Below are 23,138 nucleotides of genomic sequence, written 5' to 3' on the forward strand. Positions count from 1 at the left end.
CACCCTGGCCCTGGGATGCTCCGCACCTCAGATGCTGCTCTCCATCCCCACGGGGCCGGGGCAAGGAGGCAGCTCCACGCTCTCCAACCTGAGCTGAGGTCTCTCTGTTGCCACAAAATAAAGTGCTGAGGGGTGGGAAAAGGGAGAAAAAGAAAACTGGCACGGAGAAGAGCAGTCCCTGTGCCCCACCCTGACTGAAAGGATGGGGGAAATATGGAAAAGTTAGGATAAAAATAAAAATCTACATGCCCAGGATTCCTCTCCCTCCCAAAATGCCTATTTACAGGAGTACCCAGGGGGCTGCTTTGCTGTGTCACCTGCCCCCGAGGCAGGCAGTGCCCCAGCCAGGGCCAGATCCCACCTCCCCAGCCAGACAGCCCCGTCCCAAACCCACCGGGACTTGCAGGAGAGAAGGGAGAGCATCCCCAGTGGCACCTGGCCCTGGTGCCCCCAGCACAGCACTCAGAGGGGCCGTGGGACCGTCACTGCACCAAGATGTTGGTGGCGTTGATAACGGCAGCGGGCGTAGCCAGCTCCACCAGCGCCTCGTACGTCCCCACCACGAAGCCCACGAAGCCGATGAGGCTGATGGCCACGTCCTTGGCGATGACCAGGGGGTGCATGCCCTCCACGTAGTACGTGGCGATCTCCAGCAGCGGGGGGAAGATGAGAGCCAGGGCGCTGCTGCTGACGGAGCCCACCAGCGAGATGACGATGTCCAGGCGAGGGATGAGGATGGCCAGCACGCCTGGGGAAGCAGCGGACAGGACGGTTAGCGAGGTGTGAAGGGAGCACGGCCGGCTCCAAACCACCCCCGTTTTACCCCAATTAAAGCAAGCAGAGCCGTCGCAGGGATGCTGTTACATGATACCTCTGCCCTTCTCGCACACTGAACTTTGAAGAGATACCCCAGCAAATGGATGCTGCTCGCAGGAGAATCCCCAGCCCATCTCGAGAGCCAGCACTCGCTCCCCCGCACCTCCCAGGTCTCTGCCTCGCACCTGGGGAGCTGTAAAGCCTCAGAAAACCCACGGAAGCAGAAGGCGGCAGGAAAAAGCCGCATCCCCCCACCCCTGAATAAATCCGTGTGGTTTGCAAGCGTTTAGAACCTCTCCACCCCCGGAGCACCTACAGCACAGCCTGAAGGGGCAACATTTGTCCCATAAAAACTGCAGCCAAGGAAAATCCCCCTGGGAGACTTCTTCCAGCTTCCAATTAGTGGCTGCAAACCCCCGCACGTTCGTGCTCCCTCTCCTCCTGCTCAGGGCAGGTGGAGGAATGGGGACGGTGCCTTCTCCCAACCACCACCACCGCAGCAGCTCCAGGCTCTCCTCCTGGTGCCATGGCCCACAAAACCCAGAGCCACCAACAGCATTTGCAGCCTGCCTCACTGGGAAAAGTGCAAAAGGACTTGGCAGAGCACCCGGATGCCGCAGCACTAGGCTTTGGGTAGAGCATATAAAATAAAGGGTGGGCAAGGTCCCGTTCTGCAGCTAGGAGCAATGCTTGCGGGCAAGCTCTGTGCTTGAGTGCATTGCTACTGCTTTCTGGTCAAACCAAGTCCTCGGGAAAAGGCAGCCAGAGCTTTGCATGACAGAAGAGCACCCTCTGCAAGAAAAGCAGGCTTCAGCACTTAATCAGAACAACCAAAAGAAATAGGCTGGTTTATTGCTTAGACTTAGGAGACCCTAGACCTGTGGCAACTACAGCCACAGTGGAGACAAGCTCTCTCAGGGAAACTCACACGCAGGACAGGGAAAGAAAGCAGCCAGCAGGTCTCCAACAGAATCACTGGGGCACGCTGCACTTTAAGGGGGGGCAGCAGGCAAGTGGCAGCACCCGCCAGCACACCCAGCTCCAGGGAAACCCGGCTCCTCCAGCCCTGTGCCAGGCACAGCAGTGCTTCCACAAAGCTCGATGCCAGCACCACAAAGACCCGAGGCAGAGACAGGAATGTCTGGGCAATGCCCTCTGCTGGGCATTTCGAACCTTTTGTGCCTGCCCCAAAATGCTCTCCAAGAGCCTAGTCGGTGGATTTGTGGTCTCACTGCGTTGGGCCCTTGTGAGCTGCCCCAAGGGGAGTGAAATCAGGGGGGAGCTGGATGGACAGAGCTCCAAGGGGACACAGGACGGGAGGGTCTCTGCCACCAGGAGCATCCCTGCTCCAGCAGCCGGCCGCTAAGGGCATCCTCAGCCCACCCCACGCTCTGGGCTCAAAGCAAACAAAATTAACGCCCCTCCACAACAGGCAGAGCTGAAGTACCAGCTGCAGCCCTCAGCCTCCAGGGGCAACGGTCGTGCTTTCCACAGGTATTAATTCAAAGGGTTCTTAAGTGTGCTGGTTTTGAAGTCGAAGCTTGAAAGACACCCATACACCAAATTGCATCCTCTCTTTGGAAGCCAAAAAGCCACGATGCGGGCTTGTTCTGCGGCCACACGCTCACATGATGAATATTTATGCAGCCCCCCTAATTGCTTTTATCCTCGCCAACAGCCACAGCGATTTCTTACGGGGAAAGATAAGGGGAGGAGGTACAAAGCAACCAGCATCCCTCTACCAACGCCCAGCTGCCTCCACACCCCAAACGGGGGGGCACAAGTGCTGCTGTTGCCTAAACCCGCCGAGCCCTCCGCTCCCCCGGCCAGGCACACCCCAACACCCGCAGGCGGCCCCGAGCTCGACCACCAGCGCTGGGGAGCTGGAGCACAGTGGGATTTCATCCCTCACCACGCTGGAGGGACAGTACATGAGATCAAACGCTTGCTGCAGGCACTTCGGCCCTGCTTTGTGCCGGCTCCAGCTCTTCCCATGCAAGGGGAGGAGATGGCAGAATAAATAGCCCCCGCTCTCGCTCTCCGGCTGGACATGAAGAGGTTTTCCTCCTCCCTCTCTTGAGGAAATGAAAGGCAAGAAGATCAAAGGTGGCTCTTCTCAAAACGAGCCTCCAGCAATTAAGGGGCCGGGGGAGGCGCCTGCCACTCGCCCAGCACAGCCCTGCTGCTTTCTGTGCCCCAACCCAGCTCCGGCTGCCACCAGCACGGCTCAGCCTGGGGGCAACCCCGGCTGTACGTAGACTGGGGGACGAGAGGCTGGAAAATCTGGGGGTTTTGTTTGATGGCAAGTCGGATACGAGTCAGCAGTGTGCCCTGGCTGCCCAAAGTGCCACCCGCACCCTGGGTGCATCAGGCAGGGCCCTGCTGGTGGGTCGAGGGAAGGGGTTGTCCTGCCCTGCTCGGCCTGCTGCAGCCTCACCTCCAGTACTGCGTGCTGCTTTGGGCACCAAGGAACCCAAAAAGGACAGAAAGCTGTTAGAGAGCATCCAAAGGAGGGCTACAAAGATGGGGAAGGGTCTGGAGGGGAAGATGTGTGAGGAGCAGCTGAGGCCCCATGGTTTGTTCAGCCCGGAGCAGAGCAGGCTGAGGGGAGGCCTCGTGGCGGCCTGCAGCTCCCTCACGAGGGGCAGGCACTGAGCTCTGCTCTCTGGGGACAGCGACAGGACCCGAGGGAACGGCACGGAGCTGGGACAGGGGAGGGACAGGCTGGGGGTTAGGGAAAGGTTCTGCACCCAGAGGTGGTCGGGCACTGGGACACGTTGCCCAGTTTAGTGGTCCTGGCACTGAGCCTGCTGGAGCTCAAGAAGTGTTTGAACAACGCTCTCAGACACATGGTCTGATTTTGGGGTGGTCCTGTGTGTGGAGCCAGGAGTTGGACTCAGTGATCCTTGTGGGTCCCTTCCAACTCAGGATATTCTATGACTAAGATCTCAGAAAGCAGCAGCACCCTGCTCTCAGCCAGCTCCCCCACCCCCCAGTTAGCACCACGCTCCGCTCAAGCCCAAACCAAAGCCACTGGAACATGGGGCCAGGTCTCTGATGCTTAACTGTGGTGTATCAGCAGCATCACGCCGTGCAAAAATGCTCTTTTTTTGGTGGGTGACGCCTGGAAGCTCAGTCAAGCATCTCAGCTGTGCTGAGAACAGCAAGCATTTAGTCTGCAGGAACCAAAGCCAGCCAAAAATCAGATAATCCTGCACTTCAGTGACCTGGTGCCCCTTAGGTTTCCACACACCTAACTTTCCCAGCTTGTATTTTCCCTCTTAAGAAGGCAGATAGGTAAAACCTCCTTTCCAACCTGCTAAAATCATGTCTTCAGCTGAACTTTAAAAGCATAGGGGCGGCTGCACACAACTTCTGCAGCAAGCATTGGGCTGCACCTCAGTGCTGCAGACCTGGGGCAGATCACAGCCCTCTGGGAGGCTGAAACATTTCTTAAAACCTACAGCTCTTAAAAGCCCTCTCCAGGGTTCCCAAACCATCAGGTCCAAACACTGCCCTCCCACAACTGTGCCAGAGCAACAAGCAATGTCAGACACACAAGCAATGTACATTGGCACTGCCCCAAAAGCTGTGCATCCTTCTGCAGGGAGAAGCCAACAGTCCCCAGAAAATCCAGAAGATTCAAAGAGACATCCCAGAAGGAATGACATCTCTAGATCCAGCCAGAACACCTGGAAAAGCCTTCCAAGATCTCAACTCAAAGCCAGAGGAGCAGAAGGCACGTCCAAACTGTGCTGTTTCAGCCAGCACGTGGGGCTTGGGAAGTCTCCTGCCAGCTCCACACCCTTCCAAAGGTCCAGCAGGCTCCGGTCTGAGCTGCCAACACACCAGACCAGCTGGTGAGACGTGTTGTATAAAGCTCGATGGGACTATATAGCTCCTCTAAATTAATTTGGACATTTGCCACCCCTCCGCAGAGAAGACCGCTCCCACACAGAGAGGTGAAGGCTCTCGGACAGGCTGCTTTCTACTCACAGGTCACGCTAACCAGGGCCACCCTGAGGAGCAGGTTGACCACCCAGCCCCAGCGCTCCGACACGCGGGCGACGAGGGGAGGGATGATGATCTCGGCGGGCACGTAGAACTGCACGGCGTACGTGAAGAAAATCCCAAAGGAGAAGAGCAGCTTGACAGCTTGGTATAACCTGCAAACGAGAAAGAGGACACCCGTGAGATTCGCTCTTGTTCCAATCCCCGTGGCATCAACAGCAAAAAAGCAGAGCAGGAGCACTCTGCCAAGAAGGACTTTTGTGTCCCAGCCATCTCCTCCTCTAAACACACTCAACAAATTAAGGGTGATGCATTTACTTCACCGAGACACTTCTTGTGCAAGAGATGGCAGAACCTCCAAGCCCATACCTAATTAGAGGTTTCAGCCCTGGCTTTGCGTAAGGAAACAGCAGGCCAGCAGCCCCAAGTGTTGCTTCCCCTTGAGAAACCTCCTGGGCACGGATGTGAAGGGCCACTTCAAAAAAAAAAAAAAGGCAGAGGGATGGCCAAGTTCTCTGCCCATGGGACAGGAGCCCATCTTCCAGGTACATCACCACTTAACAGAGAGATACAGGCTCCGTGCTGCCCTCTCCACTTGTCCAGGATGACGCTGCAAGGTCTGCAGTGCCACAGGGTGGCCTTCTTCCTGATTGCCAGGCATGGACAAGCATTTCCTAACACAGATACTCAAGTGTTAGGAAACAGTCCTCACCAGAGACACAGCAGATAGCACTGATACCACCTGCAGTCTGCAACCCCAACTCTCAGTCAGTGACCCAGAATGAAGTTCCTTTATCACCCATCCCCAGAGGCGATGGTCCCCTTGAACTTCACTAGGAAAATCCTGTTTCTGAGCTGAAGAAAGGGAAAAAGCTCTATTCCCTGTTTACAGCCAGGTGGAATTTATTCTCTGCCTTAAGACAGGAGATACAGAACACCTTCAAAGAGGCTTATCAGCTCCAGCCATGAATATTTCAGTGATTTCAGTTACTGCTGAGCAGGGGGAGAAGACTGCACTGCCAGCAGAAGTCTGGGCTTACAAAGCAAACGCAATGCACACATCACCACTTCCACCTGCAACTCAACCTCCCCCATAGGGCTACAGAGCAGCTATTTTCACAATGCAGCGATGCAAGCGTGGCTGCAGGAGAGCCAAAGAGCCACCTCCCTCCCATCTCTGCCCTGAGCTTCCCGGCAGCCAGAACAAGGCCCTGTAAAGGAGGAGCGATACCTGGTTACATCTCCTACAGCCCTACCTGCTCCCCGAGCCAAGACATGCTGACCAAGCAGGAATCAGGGCTTGTAAAGCTGCAGCTGGAACGTTGTGTCCAGTCTCCCAGGACAAGACATGAGGCTACCAGAGCAAGCTGAGGGGAGGTTACTGAGGCAGCTGGGGCTGGAGCACACCATGTGTAAGGAGAGGCCGTGAGACCTGAGTTCGTTCAGCACAAAGAGGTCAAGGAGGATATTATTGCTGGCTTCAGCTACCTAATGGGAGAGCACGGAGAAGGCAAAGCCAGGCTCTGAGCTGCACAGCAGAGGTGCCAGAGGCAGCAGGACAGAGCTGCAGCCCAACAGGGTGGCTCAGCACCAGAACGTGGCCCCAGAGAGGTGGGGACTCTCCATCCCTACTGACATTCAAAATCTAAGTTGGCTGTGCTTTGAGTAGGTGGTTGGACCCACTGACCTCACGATAGCCTCCACAAACGAAATTATCCTGCGATTCCATAGGCAAACAAAGCCAAGCCATCAGAAGAGTGCAGAGTGCACCCACCCAGCCAAGCATGCACCACACACGACTTGAGTGCACGGTAGCCTTGAGCCACGCATCCCACGCTCTGCACATCCTACAGCTGCGTTCTCAAGAAGTGAGCGTTGTAAAGCAATAAAGCGCTCTAAGGCAATCAATTTTTAAGAGATGTTATTACAAAAAAGGCACCGAGTAAGGCTGGGTCCTGATCCTGCACAGGTCAGGAGCCAGGACACCAAGCTCAAAGGGCAGCTTAAACACCAAGAAGAGGAAGAGCCCGAGGGTTAGCCTTGACCCAGAGAAAACCCAGGTGCACGCAGGGTCTGGAGAGGCACTGCTCCACCGACCACAGTGGCCACCTGCTTGCCCAGCCACACCAGGTCATGCTGACAAGCTGCGCCCTGAGATATTTCAGCAAGAAACGGGAATCCCTCCTCTGACAGTAAGCTCTGTCATTACACACCTCCAACCGGCCGCACGCAACCAAGCATCTGCCCCCTCGCTGCAGGGCTTCTTCCCTTTTCAGCTGGTGGGCTGAGGCAACCTTGCAGGCTGCGAGGAAGGATTTCTGCAGAGCAGCACAGTGTTTCAGCGAGGCTGTGGTTAGACCTGGGCACTGGGAACCGACACACTCCTCACTCGAGGAAGCTGCGGTCGTAGAGAAACGAGGCTGGAAAAGTCCTTAGTCATCCCCTATCTCAACGACTGCCAACAGGTTCAGCAAACGTGTTCCCAGAGACCTCCAGGCGACGGCTACAGCAGAGCAAGGCTGCAGCAGCTCCTCCACGATCCCTGCCTCCCTGCCTTGTCTCCCACGCTGCAGGCAAGCCCCGTGATTTCTCACCCACAGCCCTTCTGACCGGCTGCTGCAGCCCGGCGCCTTTTTACTGCTGGGGAGAAAACCCGCTGGCAAAGCAGATCTGGCAAAACACCCATGTCAGGAGCAGGCCTTCACCCATCACCTACGGGGTAAGGAGTGCAGGGGAAAAGAGTGTTCAAGGCTTTAGCCTGAGTTTCCCAGCCCTTATTTTAACAAGACAGATAACGCATTTCCAAGTTCAGTGTTTACAGCCTCCATCAAACGTTTTGCCAGAAAGAAACAGGCGTGATGTGTTTCATGCTCTGAGTCACAACAGACCGCAGCACTCCTTCCCCAGGGGCAGCCCTGCCATGTTCTGGGGCTTCCCTGTGCCCTGCTTCCCTTCTTCTGCTCTCCCTACGTGTCTCCCTCGTAGAAAACCACTTTGACAGAGAGATACTCCTAGAAACACGCATTTGATAGAGGACCTTGCTTTCCCCAGACCCACGCCAGTGCAGCAGTAGAAGGCCAGGATGTGGAAGTCCAGCACTGACTCAAAAATCCGAGTCCTGCCCAGATCTGCCCGGGCTGTGGGGAAGAGGCAGCAAGTCACAGAGCGCAGCACCGAGCAGCTGCTGGCCGAACGGAGGACAGGGCTGGGGAAGGCGACAGGCACTACTGCTTAAATTCTCACTTCGGTCTCTTGCTGGATTTCAAGCCAGTCAAGACTTCAGAGAGAAACTTTTTAAACTTCGCAGCCATCCTAACCAGCCCGGTAGCACCCTGAGAAACCATTTTGCCACAGGACAGCTATCCAAGAAGCCTCACGGCATCCGGAACAAACCTCAGCCCCAGCTCCCCACCAACACACAGGGATGCTTTTGGGCAAGCGGCACCTCTGTGGCGCACGGAGGACACGAGCTTCTCTGCAGCCTCCTCCCTGCCTGCCGGGCAGATGCCCCAGAGCAGCGTGTGGTGAGAAGTAACAGAGATGGGGTTGTGCAAGACCTTCTCAAACACTCCCAAGCGGAGCAAGCTGGGAAAGGCCTTTATTCCCAACGTCTGCATGCTGAAGAGCCTCCACGCTTCTTGTCACAAAGGCTAGAGAAGCTGCTGGCATTTCTCCTCCAGGATGGATGCGGAGCCGCTGCACCAGGCAGCCACCTGCCCCCGGGGGCATTAGCGGCCAAGGGAGGTGAAAGCCAGCGTGAGGAACCACAGAAGGTGAGGCAAAGGAGTTTGTCCCGACACTTGTGTGCAGTTCCCGCATCTCTACCCCCTGTTTTCTAACTCATCTTGGTGGCTGGGGTTGGTATGAGCTGCCAGAGCCATACCAGAGGCCCTGCAGGACAGGCAGGGAGGAGCTGCAGAATTCGGCCCCTAAGGGAAGGGGCACCCTCACGGCCACAGCATCCGCGTACAAAGCCCCAGCTCGTGGTGAGCTGTGAGGTGCTTGGGTGCAGAGCTTGGAGTGGGAGTTCGAGCTCCGGGGCTGCAAACAGGGAAACACGGCCCATGGGCAAAACCACCACGTCTCACCCACACCAGGAGCTCCCAGCTTTGGGTTTAGTTTTCCCACGTGCTTCGTTTGGGGAAGAGAAGCGGTTTGGTGCTGTTAACAAATCAGCTGGTACAGCCAAACGAGGGTTGTATTCAACGTCTCAACAAGCTCCTCTGGGCAGTTTTGGCCCTCCCCAGCTCCCCCAGACGAGGTGACCTAAGGGGTGCCATCTCCAGCCGGGACAGCTCCTCCCCAGCCCCCAGACCCCCCCGCGGGGACTCACCAGCAGTTGGGCAGGTTGAGCGTGATGCTGGCCTGGATGCTCACCCCGAAGCGCAGGTACCCCAGCACGCTCAGGCTGATGTACAGGACGGTGACAATCGTCATCCCCACGTAGAGTATCAGCGGGAACTGCTGGGGGTTCTTCATCTTGTTTTCCAGAGGCAGCACCTGGGAGAGGAGGAGGAGGATGGAGCAGCAGTCTTCCCCCATTCCTCTGCACCCCCAACCCCACAGCTGAGCACAGCCCTCCGCACCGAGCCTGGAGACCCCGGCTGGAAATCTGCTGCACCGGAGATGTGATCCTCTGTTCAAATTTGAGACCTCTGGACTTGGCACAGGGAGCCCCCAGCAGGGTCATTTGTGCCCTTGCAAAGGGACCGTGTGCCTTGCCAGGGGCTGTGCCCAGGGGAGCCCAGCAGCTCAGGGCGATGCTGCCCACTCCGCACCCCAAAGCGGCACGGCCGTGCCCCCCGGGATGGGCCTTTCCTGATCCCTTATCATTTTCCCCAGCAAAGGTTGAGGCACTTTTTCCTCTCCCTGCAAGTTTGTACGGACAGGTTTCAAACAGGTAGGACAATAAAAACACAGAGGAGAAAAAAGGAGCAGGGACAATGTCCCATCTTTACACTACCAGTACTTGCTTCAGGAATTTCAGCAAACATTTTTATAGCTGTCCTTGGGTGGTGGCAATTTCAAGGAGAGAGACAGTGGCAAGACCAGAATAGCTTTTATTTGCTTCCCCACCTCCAAGCTGTGCAAGGAAGAAAGAGCGTGCGCCTCGCTGCCAGCAAGAGATCTCTGTCCTGGGCAGAGCATTCTGTAAATACTCCTCCTGGGATGGATTTGGCACGCTCCAGCCCCGTGTTTACATAGCCAGCTTATATTAAGAGATGAAAACATTTTTTTTTCCTCCTTTGAAGGGAGCTCCCGGAAACAACCCCCAGCATCTCAGCGAGCCACGAAGCCTTCCACCCACCCAGCCTTCACCGCAGCTGCTCTATTTCCAGCACCTCGTACGAGAGGCACACGTAAACCCAGCTCGCAGCCCGCTCGTGCCGTGTGGCTGCTGAAGGGCGGTCACGCTGCCTCCCAGCAGGGTGGGGAGGAGCGGGTGACATTTTACCGTGCCATGCTTTTCGGCCTCCCACTTCGGGATTCAGCCTGGAACAAGAGCCAGGACGCCTCCTGCGGCACAGGTCAGCCAGCAGAGCCGAGTGAAGCTCCCAGGAGAGCCCAGCCTAGTGCCAGGCACAGCCCCCTTCAAAGCAGCAACCAGCCTCCGAGGTTTGGAGCTTGTGCTCCTCCAGCCTCAGGTGGAAGCAACAAAGGCTGACCCAGGAGATAGCCCAGAGCGAACAGCATCATCCAGAGCCTGGGCTGCTGTCAGGGAAGCTCCTCTGCAAATACAGCTGCAACGCGGAGCGGGTCCCGCGGCAAGCCCGAGCGCAGGCTGAGCCTCCCGTGCAGGCAGCCCCGCTGCCACACGCCAAGACTTACCACCCCGATGCCTTCAAAAGCAAAGATGGCCGTGCCAAAAAACAGAGGGTAGGTCTTCCAGGCTGCTACCAGGGGCAGGTTGCTGGGATCGGGAATGTCCTGGAAAAAAAGCCCAGGCCGAGTTGGGAGGCAGGGAGGATGCAGCATGTTCCCAGAGCTCCCCGTCGCAGCCCCACGGAGCAGAGGGCAACCACCATGCCCGCAGGACCAGCACCATACAGCCCTGCTCCACCCTCACCCCACGCCACCACAACCCCACCACCCCGTAAACCCCAGGGAACCACAGAAACAGCGCGCGTACCTGGACGATGTACTGGTAGATGACCACAAGGCTGACCAGCATGGCCACGTTGGCCAGCATGGAGAAGATGGACAGGACCTTGAGGTTCTGGATGAACGACAGCAGCACCACAAAAGGCAGCAGGGAGAGCATGTAGAGCCGGGAGTCCATGGTGGGGGTCAGGGCCACCGTCCGGTTCGAGTGGCAGTCGTTGGTGGTGCCGTTGGCAGCGGACACGACCTGGGGAAGCAGAGGGATGCTCCGGGAAACCCATCGTGGCCTGACAGCTACGGATCTCGGCAGCCCACCCCAGGGGGCTGGGATGACCACCCCAGCTCGTTTTCAGAGGGAGTTAATTGATTAAAATCAAAGCAATGCAGGCCTTCAGGGGGTTTTGAAGCAGAACCCTGTTGCTCCAAAGCTGTTTTCCAAAGCAAAGCTCTGCCCAGCACGGTGGCACCTTGACTGAGCTACCACCCGCACCCTCATTCCCCATCTAACGCACTACTCCCTGCCACAAAAAGAAACAACATTTCCCTCTCTCCACCCAAAAAAAATCACAAACTGAACCCAAAGCAACCAGCAGAGAAGAGCTGACGATGGGCACTGCCACGGTGCCAGGGACCAGACCGCTACTGCAAGAGCAGAACTGGGGCAAGCAGGGGGAACGGTGCTCAGCGGCATCCGCAAGGCACGGAGCTGAGAGCACGGACCTGCTGCCAGCTTCTTACAGCCCGGCAGCCAGGCAGGCCAAGGGTTTCTGTTTATTTTCCTCTCGACGCCCGGCAGAAGGAAACTCTTCACTACGCCATGTAATTAACCTCCAGAGCCGTGGGATGAGGCAAAAAACTGGAATGCAAACAGGACCAAGCGAGGGAGCGGAGAGGTTCACGCCAGGTCCCGGTAGCCATCACACACTGCTCGCTCACAGGGTATCAATAATGCAATTAGCCGAGCTGGGCACGACATCAAAGGTACAATTCCTCCTCCTCTTTCACCCCATTGCTGCCTTCCCTCCCCAGGATCGAGCCTCTGCTTCTCCCGGCCAACACAGGCAGCTCCGACACCTCTTTACGGGGAGCAAACAAGGGCCCTCAGGCAGACCGTGCCCGTCAAAACACCCGGGCACGGGACTCGTACCTTCCTGAGCAGCAGCAGCCCCAAAAACCAGAGCTTTTGCCAAGGACAGGGCCGGGACACGGGAGCGAGGGCACAGCCCAGGCTCCTCCACACCTCCCAGCCAAGGCGGGGGGCTCTCCCCGCCCACTCACGGAGCGAGCCTCACCTGCCTCAGGTTGTCCGCCAGGAAGACGAAGTACACGCAGCAGAAACCCAGCTGAGTGAGGATCAGGAAGAGCCCCACCACACGCCTAGGAGAGAGAAAAGACCGCTCGTTAGAGGTGAACCTGGAAATAGGAGCGCACCCGGCCTGCTTCGGGGTTTGTCTCAGACATGGCAGCGATGCTCCTTTCCTCGGAGGCCGAGACGTGCAGGTGTCTGCTTCCAATCATCAAAGACAAGTGAGCCGTATCTCCCTCTAACCTCGCAGACCTCAGGCTCTCCAGTCCCTGCTCCCATTCCCTCAGCGGGGTCAGGACCAGCCCCAGGAAGACGCTCCCCAGCGCTGGGAGGTCCCTTTGGTGACTACCGAGGTGAGGCAGCCGTGCTGTGGGTGTCGTTCACCCCTTCCTCAGGCTGCAGCCCCTTCTCCCAGCCCACCAGTGCCACACTGAGGCCAGGACACATCCCTTGGGACTCATCTGACTGGGGACAGCGCTAAATTAAATATCCCCAGCGTTACCTTCCCGGGGGGACACCGAGCACTGGGGGCAGGCGACCAAACACCATTTTGCATCCCTGGTGCCGGGCTGCCAGCACAGCTCCTCCACCCCAGCAGCCGAGCGCCCTGCCGGGGGTCAGGTACCTTCCCCAGACGGCGTGTGTCCGCAGCCAGGCGCTGGGGGTGGACTCCAGCCCGTACATCACGGCTCCTCCGTAGTCCACAAACTGCTTCTGGAACCTGTCCGACAGAGAGAGAGGAGAGGCATCAGCCCCATCTGCTGGCTCCCACAGCAAACGGTGGCATTAACGGGGAAATAGTCGGTGAAAAAGCCCCAGAAGGTGCCCAGCTGAGGCTTCACCACGGGGAACTTGCTGCTGGGAAGCTTCAGAAAAATGACAGGGGCTGGTGGGAGGGCTGGGAGAGCCGCCAGAGCTGTGCCTTACCTGTAGCAGAAGTGATGGGCGCATTTCACCAGGATGCTCATGCAGTGCACGGCCACGACGCCCATCACCAGCAGGCTCAGAGGACCCAGCTGCGGGGGAACAGAGGGGGAAGGCTGCACTCCGACGGCCGCAGGCACAGCCGCAGGATGGGGCTGACGTGCAGACAGCACCTGGCACCCGAGTCCGGGTGAAACCCAGGCAGGAGGAAGCAGAGCACCCCCTGATCTCGACGCGGCCAGAGCTGCCAGGGGAAGCCCCACGGAGAGAAAAACTCCGTGGCCCCCCAGCACAGGGCCAGCCCGATGGCCGAGGGGCTCATTACACGTATGCCACGCTCCCAGGGCCCACGGGCATCACATCAAGTGGGCACGGGGCCCATACAGGCCGAGAGCTGCCTTACCAGGATGCCGGCATTCTTCAGAGCCAGAGGCAGCCCCAGCAGCCCCGTGCCGATGTTCCCCTTCAGGAGGTGGATCAGGGTCTGGTACCACCTGAGGGACGGGAGATGCTGAGATCACCCCGGGGCAGAGCGCACAGACACAGCCCTCGGTGCTGCCCCGGGGCCAAACGCTGCTCCGTGAAGCTGGGGCAAACACGCACAAGGTCCAGGCCCTATCCACCAAACCCAGCCGGACCCGGTAGGCACCGGGAAGGGCTGGAGGAGAAGACTTCAGTCTTCTAGTTTACAAACAGCTTTTGGGTGGATGTCTGCAGAACCAGCTTCCAGGCAAAACCCAGCAGGTGAAATCCCACAGGCAGCGAGCCCAGCACCACCGGGAGCCAAACCACGCCGGGCAGCTGCCTGCTCCATCCCCGCAGTCCCCGCCACCCCGAGGGATCCCCCACCAAACCACCACCACCCTCCGGCACAGCAGCACGGAGCCACCAGCTCCCCTCCAGCCCCGGGTGCGGGACAAAGCCCAGGAGGGCAGGAGGAGTCACTCACGTGGTGCCGTTGGTCTCCCCGAAGCGCTGGTAGGACTCGGGGTGCGCGAAGCCGTTGATGCCCCCGGGCGGGCTCCCCTCGGGCGTGACGTCCGTGGAGCTGTAGTCGTTGTAGTCCTCGCTGCGCAGGCGCCGCGTGGACATGGTCCCTGGGGACGGAGCCGTGTCAGGAACACCAGGGGAGCCCAGCTCCACCGCCCCTGGCCCGGGCTCCTTGGCATCAGCCATGGCAGGGAAGGACGGGCTGCTGCTGCTGGAGGCAGCGCTCCCGCAGGGCTTTTATAGGGCGGCCTGCCCGCCCCAGCAATCAGCCAGCCGCCGTGCCCCGAGGTCAAGGACCCAGGGCACGTTCCCCCCACCCAGCTCTTCCTCCAGGCTGGTGTCCCCGTTTCGGGCACACCCGCGTGGGTGTCCCCTTGCTCTTGCAAGGAAAAGGAATGTTTCCAAACGTGCTTTTTTAGATTTTTTTTTTTTTGATAGTTAAAAGTCAAAAATTGGATTGTGCTCCACCAGGCTGGGGCACAGTCCACGTGCAGACAGCACACCGCTCACCCCAAAGGTTTCAGAGGCATGGAAGTGCCCACAGGACCAAGGGGCTGCCCAGCACAGCCCAACACACTCGCTCCAACCCAAAGCCAGTTCCTGCAAGCCCCACAAAGTCCCTCAAGCCCCACTAACAAAGCTCCTGCCCCTCGGTTTCAGCTGCCGAGCCACGGGCTGCTTTAACTCCTGCACGCGCCCCCAGGAGCTCCTGCTGACCTTGCACAGCCCTCTCCAAACCCAGCACCCGCTTCCTCTTAAGACACCAGCAAACGTAAGACGGAAAGACAAAGCCAGCACCGAGCTCCCGGAGCCCAGAGAAGACAGCGGGAGCCCCAGGGCAGCACCCGCTTTCGGCTGAAACCTCCTCCCGTGTTTGCGCAAATGCCCACAAGGAAACCGAGCGCCACTGGTGAAACGCTCCAGGCTCTGCTCCCACCTGCAGTAACCCACGGGAGCAGCAGCAGGGAGGACAGGGCTGCAGGAGAGACCTGAGCGCAGCCTCCACCTCACCCTTAAGGCAGGGAAAGGAGAAAAAAATCATAAAAGAAATGATCCTACAGCTGCTGGCTGTCGCTTCAGCTCGCCAGACGCAGACACCGAGCGCTGTCCCTGCAGAGCCTCCGCTCCCTGCCACCTCCCACCCCCAGCCCAGCTTCTCCAAGGCCTCCGACCTTCCTCCTGCCTCTGTTTCTGCCTCCTCCTGCAGGATTTTTCTTCTTCCTTCCCCTCCCGTGGCCCCTTCGCTGCTGCCTCTGTCCGGGCTCAGGAGGATGCTCCGGGGACGTGCAGGCACCGCTCGTCCCCAGGCGAAAGGTGACAGCGACGGGCGAGCACGTGCCGCAGCAGGGCCAGCCTCCTGCCCCGCAGCCCGCTGGCTCGGTGCCTCCGCAGGGTCCCCGCTGGGTGCCACCAGGGCCACCCCAACGTCCCCAGACAGGACGAGCGCTGCCTGTCCCCGTCCCACCCCCGAGCGGAAGCGGCAGAGGCGCCGCAGCCGGGCTCCGCTTCCTGAGGGGCGGCTCCGCACGCGCCCCCGGGTCACGCGAGCACCCGGCCCCGAGCCAAGGGAAGAGGTCCGGAGCCGCAGGCAGCCCTGCCAGCGGGGAAGCGAGGACCCGGGGCGTTTGCTCAACGCGAACCCCACGTTTGTTCCACATCCCAGCCGGCCACGCTGCCCCGGAGAGGTTCGACGGGCTGCAGCGTCGCCGCTTCACCTCCTGCAGCAACGGCAGCGTGGTGCGAGAGCGGCCCGCAGAGCCGGGGCGGCAGCGCTCCCGAGCTGAGGGCAGCGCATAAATCACCCCAGTCCTGCCTCGCCCGCTCGCAGCCCGGCCACGTAATCGTGCCCGGAGCCGGCTGAGCCGCGCACAAAGCCAGCGGGCAGGCAGGGAGCTGGGAGAGCCGCAGCGGTAGTTTACACAAGGCGAGCTGCAGAAGCCATTTGTCATCGGGCAGGGCACGGACACCGGAGGCTCCGCCGAGCAGTCGGGGCTGCACCGGGCACCCACGAAGCCGAACCCAGCGCTCGGGGCCCTCAGCGCTACGGGGAGCGGAGCCCGGAGCTGGGCACCGCCCCGACCCCAAATCCCCGGCCACCTTCACACGTGTTCCCCCCACAAAGCAGGGGCACAGGCACTGCCAGCCCCTTGTCCCCGAGATCCCCCACCCCACGCAGGACACGCAGCCGCCAGGAAAAGCTTTCGCCAAACGGGACAAAACATAAAATAAGCGTGTCCGAGGCACGGCTTTTAGCACGCTGCTGCCTGCAGCCCGTCACGACGGGACACAACGGGACGGTGTCACTGCCATGATGCCCTTCTGAAGGTGCCCCGCGCACCGCACCCCATACACCCCGCACACCGCACCCCATGCACCCCACGCACCCCACACACCCCAGTGAGCACCTAGCAGGCTGCCAGCACCCCCGTCCCCTAGAGCTGCCCCGCAGGGTGCCCCCTGCACCCCACACACCCCATATACTCCATGTGCCCCACACACCCCATGTACCCCCTGTGCCCCACAAACCCCATATACTCCATGTGCCCCACACCCCCCATACCCCAGGTACCCAATGCACCCCATGTACCTCATGTACCCCACTCATCCCATGTACCCCCACACACCATATACCCCATATACCCTACACACCCCATATACGCCCTGTACCCCATTCACACCATATACCCCATATATCCTATATATCCCCTGTACCCCACGCCCCCATAAACCCCCATATACCCCATACACCCCACACCCCCCGTGTACTCCCTATTCCCCCTATACCCTGTGCCCCATATATCCTATATCCATGAACCCCACATCCCCCATGAACCCCACGCCCCCCATACGCCCCCCATACGCCCCCTACACCCCACACCCCCCATATACCCCCTGTACCCCACAAATCCTCTATACCCCATACACCCTATACACCCCACACCCCCCATACGCCCCACACCCCCCACACGCCCCCCACGCCCCACGCCCCCCACACGCCCCCCGTGCCCCCGCACCTCGCCGCCGCCCCCCGCCGCAGCGGCCCCGGCCGGGCGCGCTCCCTGGGCCGCGCAGTCACGTGACACCCCGCTCAGCTGACCTCCCCGCCCGGCCGGCCCGCCGCCGCGCCTGCGCACGGAGGGCAGCGAAGGCGAGGGGCGTGGCCGCCAAGTGAGGGCAAAGTGGGCGTGGCCACGGGCGGTGAGGTGGGCGTGGCGGGGGCGTGGCCTGGCGCGGTGGCGCGCCCTGGCGGCGACACTGCGGGAAAACGTGGCGGGAGCCGGGGCCGTGCGGCGGCGGCGGCCCCGCAGCGCCCAGCGCAACCCGGCGGGGGCGGCAGCTCCCAGCCCGCCCCGAGCCCCCACGGCGCCACCAGGCTGCAGCTCTGCGTCCTCGTACAAACGTTTATTAAGGGCCCGGCACCCGCCCCGCGGGGGGGCGCCGTGAGCAGGGAGCGGGTGGGGCGGTTAGTGGTGCGGCGGGCACCGCAAATCCGCAGCGACACCGGCAGCGGGGCGAGGTCGGGGCACGGGGAGGAGGTGGGAGCACAGCGGGATGGCGAAGCACTTCCTGCAGGCTCTGCCAAGGCAGCCGGGCCGTGGTTAGTGCGTTAAAGTGCTTGGGGGACCGGCAGCAGCCCCAGCAGGGCCACGGAAAGCAGCGAGGGGGGGCAGGTGGGGGTGAGGGGGTCACCGGCACCTCTGGGCTGCAGGGACGTGGACGGGCGGCTGGTGTCAGGACGGGGTCAGGGCGTGCTCACGAGGCAGTGTAGCTGCAGCAGGCCGGATGCTGCCCACTAATCCCAGTTACACCACTTACCAACCCCAGTTACACCACTAACCAACCCCAGTTACACCACTAACCAACCCCCGGCTGCAGCTGAAGGCCCCCAGGTAGGAGCGGGCTGCTGCTCTTGGTGGTGCAGCCCCAAATCATCCCGCTCTGGGTGCAGCATCCTGCCTCGGCTCGCCCCCAGTGGCAAAATTAGATGACCAGGACTTGGCCTCAGCCAGGCTGTGTGTCACAGCCACGTCCCACCCAGAGCAATCGTGGCCCATGGCCAGCCACCTCCCCTGGCTGCTGGGAGCAGCACGAGCTGCCTGGTGCCTTGTGGCAGGCGACGTCTGGCTGGGGTTTGGGGGCTCTCCCCCCTTTTGTGCTCGTTTTGTCGCAGGCAGGTGCAGGGGGACGTGTCCCCCCAGGGGCCTCGTGTCTCCGAGCTGGCCCCACGCACAGGATGGGGATGCTCCAAGGGCACACCTGAGCTGCCGTGCTGGGGACAAGCCTCCTGCAACTGCTCTGGGGACGCTTCTGTGAAACGACCCCGTCTGTGCTGCAGCCAGAGGTGGGGACAGCCACCGCAGCTCACCCTGCATCCCTCCAGCCTGCCCCTGGCACTCCCCACGTGCTCCCTCCTTTCCTTGGGCTGCTTCAAGAAATATTGCTTTTCCCTGGAATGTTTTTTTTTTTTGTCTAAAATTCCCCTGGTGGGATTAAGAAAAGTTTTAAAAAAGGGCAAAGAGGTAAAAAAATGGCTACCCCCAAGCCCCACCAACAGGCTGGGGGTAGGCTCCAAAGCCACCCTGTTCTGGGCTGGGGACACGGGTGTGGGGTTGGGGACAGAGGGACAGCCACGGGGGACCTTCTGTGTATGGCATCAGAGGGGGAAATGGGGCAGGTGTATGGGGGTGCCTCCTCCTGGCAGCGGTGTCACTCTCCCTGCGGGGACAGGGCTGGGGAAAGCTCCTGAGCCCACCCAAAGCTTTTCTCTCCTCCTGCTTCAAATGTTAGTTTGGGACCACAAGGAGGGACACGGCGGTGGGGGGGGTGCAGACAGGGCAGCAGAGGTGGGGACGGATGTGGGGTGGGGTGGATGGGATGGGATGGATGGGATGGGATGGGATGGGATGGGATGGATGGGGTGGGATTGGGTGGGGTGGATGGGATGGGATGGATGGGATGGGGTGAATGGGATGGGGTGGATGGGATGGGATGGATGGGATGGGATGGATGGGATGGGGTGAATGGGATGGATGGGATGGGGTGAATGGGATGGGGTGGATGGGATGAGATGCAACTGGACAGGATGAGATGAGGAAAAAAGGTGGCGGGGAGAAGAGGGACGGCCCTCCCCAGCCCCTCACTGGGACTGCAGGGAGAAGCCCAGCTTGACGCAGGCGAGCTCCTCTCCTTTGCTGCTGACGACCGCCCGCACGCGGTAGTTGCCGTTGGTCATCCAGGAGGGCAGCTCGACGTCGGGCAGGGGGAAGTCGCTGGCTGGCAGGGAGTAGGAGCCCTGCAGAGAGGGGAGGTGTGTAAGCAGGACCCCCCGAGCCCCCCCGTCACCCCCCTGAGACCATCCGGGGCACCGTGGCAGCCTCGCCGCCCACCCGGGGCCGTACCGCTTTGAAGGGGCAGTGGCAGGGGATGCCGTAGGTGAGCAGTGGCTCCGGGCAGGGGGTGCCAGGCGGGATGAGGGTGTCGAGGATGGTGCAGATGTCGTCGTAGGTGCAGCTGCCCAGCTGGTCGATGCAGGGCAGCTGGATCCAGAGGTCGCCCAGAGCCTTCTCCACCACCAGCACCGTCTGGAAGGAAAGGTGTCCGGCACCAGTACAACCAGCACGGGCACCCAGCGCTCCCTCCCCGGCCACCTCTCACTCTTGAAACCCTCCGGGACGTCTGCGGGTCCAGCACAAGCCCTCATCTCCTTGGCCTCCTCCCTCCTTCCCCCTTCTGCTTTCGGTTCCTCCCCTCCCGCAGGTTTCCCTTCCTCCAGGCTCAGCCTCACCCCTTGGCCTCCGAGCTCTGCGTGCACCCGCTGCTTCCCCTCCTCGCCGCCCCAACCCACCTGGCCGGGAGGGGACACGGCACCCTGCCGGCACCCTGCCCCACAGCCCGGCCCCCGGCAGACCCCGCAGTGCTGCTGGTGACCTCAGGCAGAAAGCCATCGCCGACCTGTTCGGTCTCATCCCACCAAAGACCCCCAAAAGTGGGGGCAGCATGGCCGGGGCACGTCCCAGGATGGAGCACCCGCTGCAAAATCAGTGCTGCAAGGCTGGGAACACCCGGGGCACTTTGCGCTTCGTTTTCTCCCCGGTTGGTACATCCCCAGGACACGAGGCGCATCCCGGGCTGCGCATCCACCTGGGGCACGGCTGGGGACATGCAGCCCGGCACTGCTCTGTGCCCGATCCCCCCAAAGGGCGGCTCATTTCTGGCCATCCTCTGGCTCCCGGTGGTTCCGTGGGGCTCCATGCCCGCCCTCGTCCCAGCACCCACCTTCAGGGGGGAGGCCATGGCCTTGTTCCCGTTCACGGCCGCGCTGATGCGCAGGTTCCCCGGGATGCTGATGGGGTCGGGCGCCACAGAGAGGCTCTGGAGCATGACGGGATCCTTCCCCTCACCGCAGTTCTCCCAGGAGAAGCCTCCAACCTGCAGCACCGGGGGCGAGAAGAGTCAGATCCCGGGTCAGCCTTGCCCTGGGTCTGCAGGGGGCTTCCCCAGGGCTGGCCCCCCAACACAGCTGCCCAGAGCCAGACAGAAAATGACCTTCAGCCCCCTCTCAAAGGCCAAACTCTTACTCCCCCTCCTCTCTCAGACTTCCAACCCTACAAGCCTCAGGGCACTTCAGGACCTCCCCACCAGAAAGCAAACACAACACCCCATTTTGTGTACATTGTCCCCAAAACCGCGTTCCCAGGCTGCCGTCTCCACACCAGCCAGGTCAGCCTGGAAACGCCTGGCGTGCAAATGAGGTGAAAGTCATTTTCCACGCCGGTTTCAGTACCGCAGAGCAAGGGTTGTGAAAGGGAAGGTGAGAGGAAGCGGGCTGGCGGGGTGGGCAGGCGGTAGCCGGAGCTGCTCGGTGCACGGTCGGCGCTCGGGCTGGGGCAGCTCCCAGCCTTGCCCTGGGAAATCGGCTCTCGCTTTGCACTTCAAAGGTGGTTTAATATTCCCCCAGTCCCCGGTGCTCGGGAGAGGCAGACGAGCCTGACTCATCAGCCTCCGTGCTCCTTTCCACTCCTCCAGACACCCCGCGGGGCGGGCGCTGAGCCAGCAGGGGGGACCTGGGCTGGGGAATGCCTGGAGGAGCCTGGCGAGCGGCTGGGTCCGGTGGGATCAGGGAAACCCACATGTGGGGGACGCCAGGCACACACAGGGGATGTCGCACGGATGGGGGGACATCGTTTGTGTGTCCTAGACCATTTGCTGGGGGTCTGTGAGCGGAGAATGGCGTTGTGCCCGCAGTGTGCCCAGGAAACCTCAGTGCTCTGGTGCTGCTCCTCCTCGCCCTGCTCGGCACCCTGGGCTCACGGGGACGGCCGGGCTCAGCCCCCTGATGTTTCCCCCACGTCCCACCAGTTTGCAAAGCCAGCACCGAGGGCTGGCAGCACCCTTTGCTCCCACACCACGGCGTGGAGCAGAACAATCCCTCGGCGCCAGCGGTGGTGGCAGCCCCGGCCCCGCTGGATGCGCCGGCTCGCATCCACCAGCCCTTGGGCAGCCTCTGCCTCTGGGACTGGGTGAGCAGGTGGAAGCAGCCAGAGCAGGCGGGGTGCTTCAAAACCACAGAGAGAAAACCCGAAATCTGAGGCGGGAGGACGCCGGGGCCGTGCAGCACGAGCAGGTTTAGCTGGAGCTGCCCGGCAAGCGGCGGAGGCGGCTGCGCGCCCCGGTGCCCGCCCCGGCGGCGGCACTGCCCACGCGGGGAGCAGCCCCAGCTGGGCGCAGGGCATGCCAGGGCACGGGCAACAAGTCCTGGTCTTTTGCAAGAGCTGAGAGCCCCTGCGGCCCCGTGCCCACAGGGCTGAGGGGCCAGAGGTGAGGAGGAAGGGGGATGCTGGAGCATGGGTGTGTGCGGCTGTGCGCCCCTTGCCCCTTCGCAGAGCCCTGTCCGGCTGTCGTGACCTGTTCTCCCCCATCCCAGACAACATCAGATTCATTGGAAAAAAAAAAAAAAAATCCTTCCTTCCACAGCACGTGGAAGTCATGCAGAGGTTCCCCAGAGCTGCCAGGGAGTCTTCTCTCTGTGTTTTAATCGGTGAGCGTTGATCCACCTGCCTGGCGCTGTGTGGGAGAGCACAGAGGGGAGGAATAATGTCCCGGCTGCCGGGAGGCTGCGCCGAGCACCCAGCCAGCCAAAAGGAGGCCGCCGGGCTTCTCCTTCCCAAGGGATTTGTCCAAACCCAAATCCCTGGCTGCTCAGAGACGGGGGGATCCCGACCTCCAGTCTGCAGCCGTGTCCCCAGCGCTGCGGTGGGGTTCATGGGGTCCCCCCTCGCCCCCAGCCCTGCTCGGTGACACCGGGCATTGCCCGGGGCGTTCGGGCAGGGGCAGAAAACAAATTTGCTCTCTTGCAAAACCCCGCAGCGTGGTGAGAGCCCCCCCGGCCGCCCACACCGCCCTCCGCTCCCCCACAAAGCCGCCCCCCCCCCCAAGCCCCAGCCCCCTTTCCCTGCATCCAGGGCAGCGGGGAGGAAGGCTGGGAAGTCTCTCACCTTGCTCAGCCTCCTGGAGCCGCTCCTCTCCACCAGGAGCTGCGGCCGCGAGCCGCCCAGGGCGGCCGGGCACAGCTGCAGCAGGGCGCAGAGCGCCAGCACCAGCCCCGCTGCCGGCATGGCCACGGCGGCTCCGCAGCAAGGCAGCTGCTGCGAGAGGCGATGAGGGAGGGAGATGCGAGAGGCGAGGCTGGCCAGAGGACGCGAGGAGGTTCTCCGCAGCTCGCTGGGCCTGGGCTGGCAGCGGGGAGGCCGGGGGACCAGGACGCGCTGCGCGCCGGGGCTGCACCCTGCTAGCTGCACGCCCAGCCCACCTCCCGATTCCCCTCCCTCCGCTTGTGCATGCTCGCAGGCTTTCCCCATCCTCCTTTTTTTTTTTTTTTTCCCCACAAAGCACGGGCCTGGAGCTGCAGGGATGCAGGACGGGAAGCGTCGCCTTCCCAAGCACCCGCGGCTCGCCCTGCGCCATCGCGGGGGGGGGGGGGGGGGGGGGG

At 61.2% G+C, this 23,138-nt stretch overlaps 2 protein-coding genes across 3 annotated transcripts; both read right to left on the minus strand.

Annotated features, from left to right (window-relative positions):
* Positions 1-175: 175 nt before the first annotated feature.
* LOC118173745 (proton-coupled amino acid transporter 1-like) lies at positions 176-17,493 on the minus strand. Of its 2 annotated transcripts, none has more exons than XM_035338595.1 (11): positions 17,164-17,493; positions 14,109-14,256; positions 13,563-13,653; positions 13,163-13,251; positions 12,861-12,956; positions 12,222-12,306; positions 10,958-11,176; positions 10,657-10,755; positions 9,161-9,327; positions 4,813-4,982; positions 176-748 (listed from the first exon to the last, which is right to left on the minus strand). In XM_035338595.1, exons 2-11 carry the CDS (start codon positions 14,249-14,251, stop codon positions 483-485), a joined length of 1,425 nt encoding a protein of 474 aa, XP_035194486.1. In that variant the 5' UTR covers positions 14,252-14,256; positions 17,164-17,493; the 3' UTR covers positions 176-482. The 2 variants fall into 2 exon arrangements, with proteins under 2 accessions (XP_035194486.1, XP_035194487.1); XM_035338596.1 differs by having other exon boundaries at positions 17,157-17,493.
* Positions 17,494-18,603: 1,110 nt separating this feature from the next.
* GM2A (GM2 ganglioside activator) lies at positions 18,604-23,022 on the minus strand. The gene is made up of 5 exons (XM_035338606.1): positions 22,645-23,022; positions 20,426-20,578; positions 19,549-19,731; positions 19,211-19,442; positions 18,604-19,074 (listed from the first exon to the last, which is right to left on the minus strand). The coding sequence occupies exons 1-4, from the start codon at positions 23,005-23,007 to the stop codon at positions 19,287-19,289; spliced, it is 855 nt and encodes a 284-aa protein (XP_035194497.1). The 5' UTR covers positions 23,008-23,022; the 3' UTR covers positions 18,604-19,074; positions 19,211-19,286.
* Between the last annotated feature and the right edge of the window lie 116 nt (positions 23,023-23,138).

This window comes from Oxyura jamaicensis, chromosome 13, assembly GCF_011077185.1.
Source record: "Oxyura jamaicensis isolate SHBP4307 breed ruddy duck chromosome 13, BPBGC_Ojam_1.0, whole genome shotgun sequence".
NCBI classification, from domain to species: domain Eukaryota; kingdom Metazoa; phylum Chordata; class Aves; order Anseriformes; family Anatidae; genus Oxyura; species Oxyura jamaicensis.

Excerpts from the sequence above, each read along its gene's own strand:
- LOC118173745 (XM_035338595.1), bottom strand. The coding sequence starts at position 14,251 with ATGTCCACGCGGCGCCTGCGCAGCGAGGACTACAACGACTACAGCTCC. Across the intron at positions 12,957-13,162 it reads GCCCATCACTTCTGCTACAG|GTTCCAGAAGCAGTTTGTGG; the intron begins GTAAGGCACAGC and ends TCTGTCGGACAG. Across the intron at positions 9,328-10,656 it reads CTTTTGAAGGCATCGGGGTG|GTGCTGCCTCTGGAAAACAA; the intron begins GTAAGTCTTGGC and ends CTCCTCTCCCAG.
- GM2A (XM_035338606.1), bottom strand. The coding sequence starts at position 23,007 with ATGGGGAAAGCCTGCGAGCATGCACAAGCGGAGGGAGGGGAATCGGGA. Across the intron at positions 20,579-22,644 it reads GCTCCAGGAGGCTGAGCAAG|GTTGGAGGCTTCTCCTGGGA; the intron begins GTGAGAGACTTC and ends CCGGTGCTGCAG. Across the intron at positions 19,443-19,548 it reads GCCACTGCCCCTTCAAAGCG|GGCTCCTACTCCCTGCCAGC; the intron begins GTACGGCCCCGG and ends CCCTCTCTGCAG.